Below are 1960 nucleotides of genomic sequence, written 5' to 3'. Positions count from 1 at the left end.
GGAGATCTGCCAGCAGCTCTTTGCGAGGACACTGTAAATATCTTCATTACCAGATACCAAGAGAAGGATTCCGGGGTCTCACTACACTCTGTAATCAGAGTCAGAGTCCCCTCATTGGGAATGCTCTGCCCTCTGCTGTCTCAGCCTTGGCACTCTGAGGGAAATCCAGAATAAACAAATACTCTGGGAGTTCTCTGGGGCAGAGAGGAGTGGAGAGGGGTTGGGAGGGGCCCCACTCAGTCCCAGTATTGTGAAGTCTTCAGAAGGTGGAGGAAGGGGCAGGGTGATGTCATAGATCCCTGGGGGCCACCTCTCTCTCTCTCTGCTGGGGCTTGCCCTGCCCCTGCGTCAACCTCTTCTCCCCACGACCCGGCTCCCAGAGGAAAGTGGGAAGCTTCACCAAACCCCACATCCAGCCCAGTCCAGGCGTCCACTGGCAGACATGGATGCAAATCATTCAAAGCCCCAGGAGTCCCAGAGCTCCCCAGAGAACCCCAGGCCTGACCTGAACCCCAACTCCATCCTGGTCAACAAGACGCTGCCACAGGACCCCCCCAGCATGGTGGGCGACAGGCTGCCCCCAAAGACAGGCACGGTGGTCATTGACATGGGCACGGGAACCTGTAAGATGGGCTTTGCAGGGCAGGCCCAGCCCACCTACACCGTGGCGACCATCGTGGGCTACCAGCCCAAGAAGCAGGCTAGACTGGAGACGTTCATTGGCGAAGCCGCCCGTTCCCGCCCGGAGCTGACACTGGTGAGGCCGGTGCGAAACGGCATCATCGTGGACTGGGATGCGGCCGAGCTCATCTGGTGCCACATGCTGGAGCACGACCTCTGCGTGGCCACCCAGGACCACCCGCTGCTGTTCTCCGACCCACCCTTCAGCCCCAGCACCAACCGCGAGAAGCTGGTGGAAATGGCCTTCGAGTCACTGGGCTCGCCTGCCATGTACGTGGCCTCCCAGTCGGTGCTGTCCGTCTACGCCCACGGGCGTGTCAGCGGGCTGGTGGTGGACACGGGACACGGGGTCACCTACACAGTGCCCGTCTTGCAGGGCTACAACCTGCCCCACGCCACCGAGCGCCTGGACCTGGCCGGCACGCACCTGACGGCCTTCCTGGCAGAGATGATGCGCGGCTCCGGCCTGCAGCTGGGGCAGCAGGACCTGGACGCCGTGGAAAGCGTCAAGCACCGCTACTGCTACGTGGCCTCTGACTTCCTGAAGGCGCAGTCCCGGCCAGAAGACGAATGCCGGCAGAATCTGAAGCTGCCCGACGGGCGGACGATTACTCTGGGCAAGGAGCTGTTCCGGTGCCCGGAGCTGCTGTTCAGTCCCCCGGAGATCCCAGGACTGACGCCCGTGGGCGTCCCCACCATGAGCAAACAGAGTCTCCACAAGGTGCCCCGGGAGGTGCGGGCGGAGGTCGCCCAGAACGTGCTGCTCTGCGGCGGCTCCTCGCTCTTCGAGGGCTTCGAGGGCCGCTTCCGAGCGGAGCTGCTGCGCTCCCTGCCCCCCGAGGAGCACGTGGTGGTAACGGCCCAGCCCACCAGGAACTTCTCGGTGTGGATCGGAGGCTCCATCCTGGCCTCGCTGCGCGCCTTCCAGTCCTGCTGGGTCCGTCGGGAGCAGTACGAGGAGCAGGGTCCCCACATCGTGTATCGCAAGTGCTACTGATGGGGCAGGGGCGGGGAGGGGGCAGTAAAACTTCTGCCACCCACTCTGCTCTGTCCTGCTGTCCCTCCAGAGCCCAGACCTGGATCCATCCAGACTGCCTTGGGTTCTGACTCTCAAGACGCACACCCCCGACCCAGGATTGCACCTGGAGACATCCCTGGGTTCTGGGACACCTCCTCCCCCATAATCAGCCCTCAAGACACCAGCTCTAATCCTGCCAAACCTGCCCTTCTCATGATCTGTGCTCCCCAAGGGACTCCAAGGCTGGAACCCCAAGACACA

General features: G+C 62.8%; 1 protein-coding gene across 1 annotated transcript; it reads left to right on the top strand.

The window, feature by feature from the left end:
* Positions 1–442: 442 nt before the first annotated feature.
* On the top strand, positions 443–1678 carry ACTL9 (actin like 9). The gene has a single exon (XM_037824302.1). It carries the CDS (start codon positions 443–445, stop codon positions 1676–1678), a length of 1236 nt encoding a protein of 411 aa, XP_037680230.1.
* The last annotated feature ends 282 nt before the right edge of the window (positions 1679–1960 follow it).

This window comes from Choloepus didactylus (genome assembly GCF_015220235.1).
Source record: "Choloepus didactylus isolate mChoDid1 chromosome 25 unlocalized genomic scaffold, mChoDid1.pri SUPER_25_unloc2, whole genome shotgun sequence".
Classification (NCBI taxonomy): Eukaryota; Metazoa; Chordata; class Mammalia; order Pilosa; family Megalonychidae; genus Choloepus; species Choloepus didactylus.
Note: the sequence above shows the minus strand (reverse complement) of the source record. Positions and strands in the feature narration are given on the sequence as shown.

Bases quoted from the DNA above. Each gene is read 5' to 3' on its own strand.
- ACTL9 (XM_037824302.1), top strand. From the start codon at position 443: ATGGATGCAAATCATTCAAAGCCCCAGGAGTCCCAGAGCTCCCCAGAG.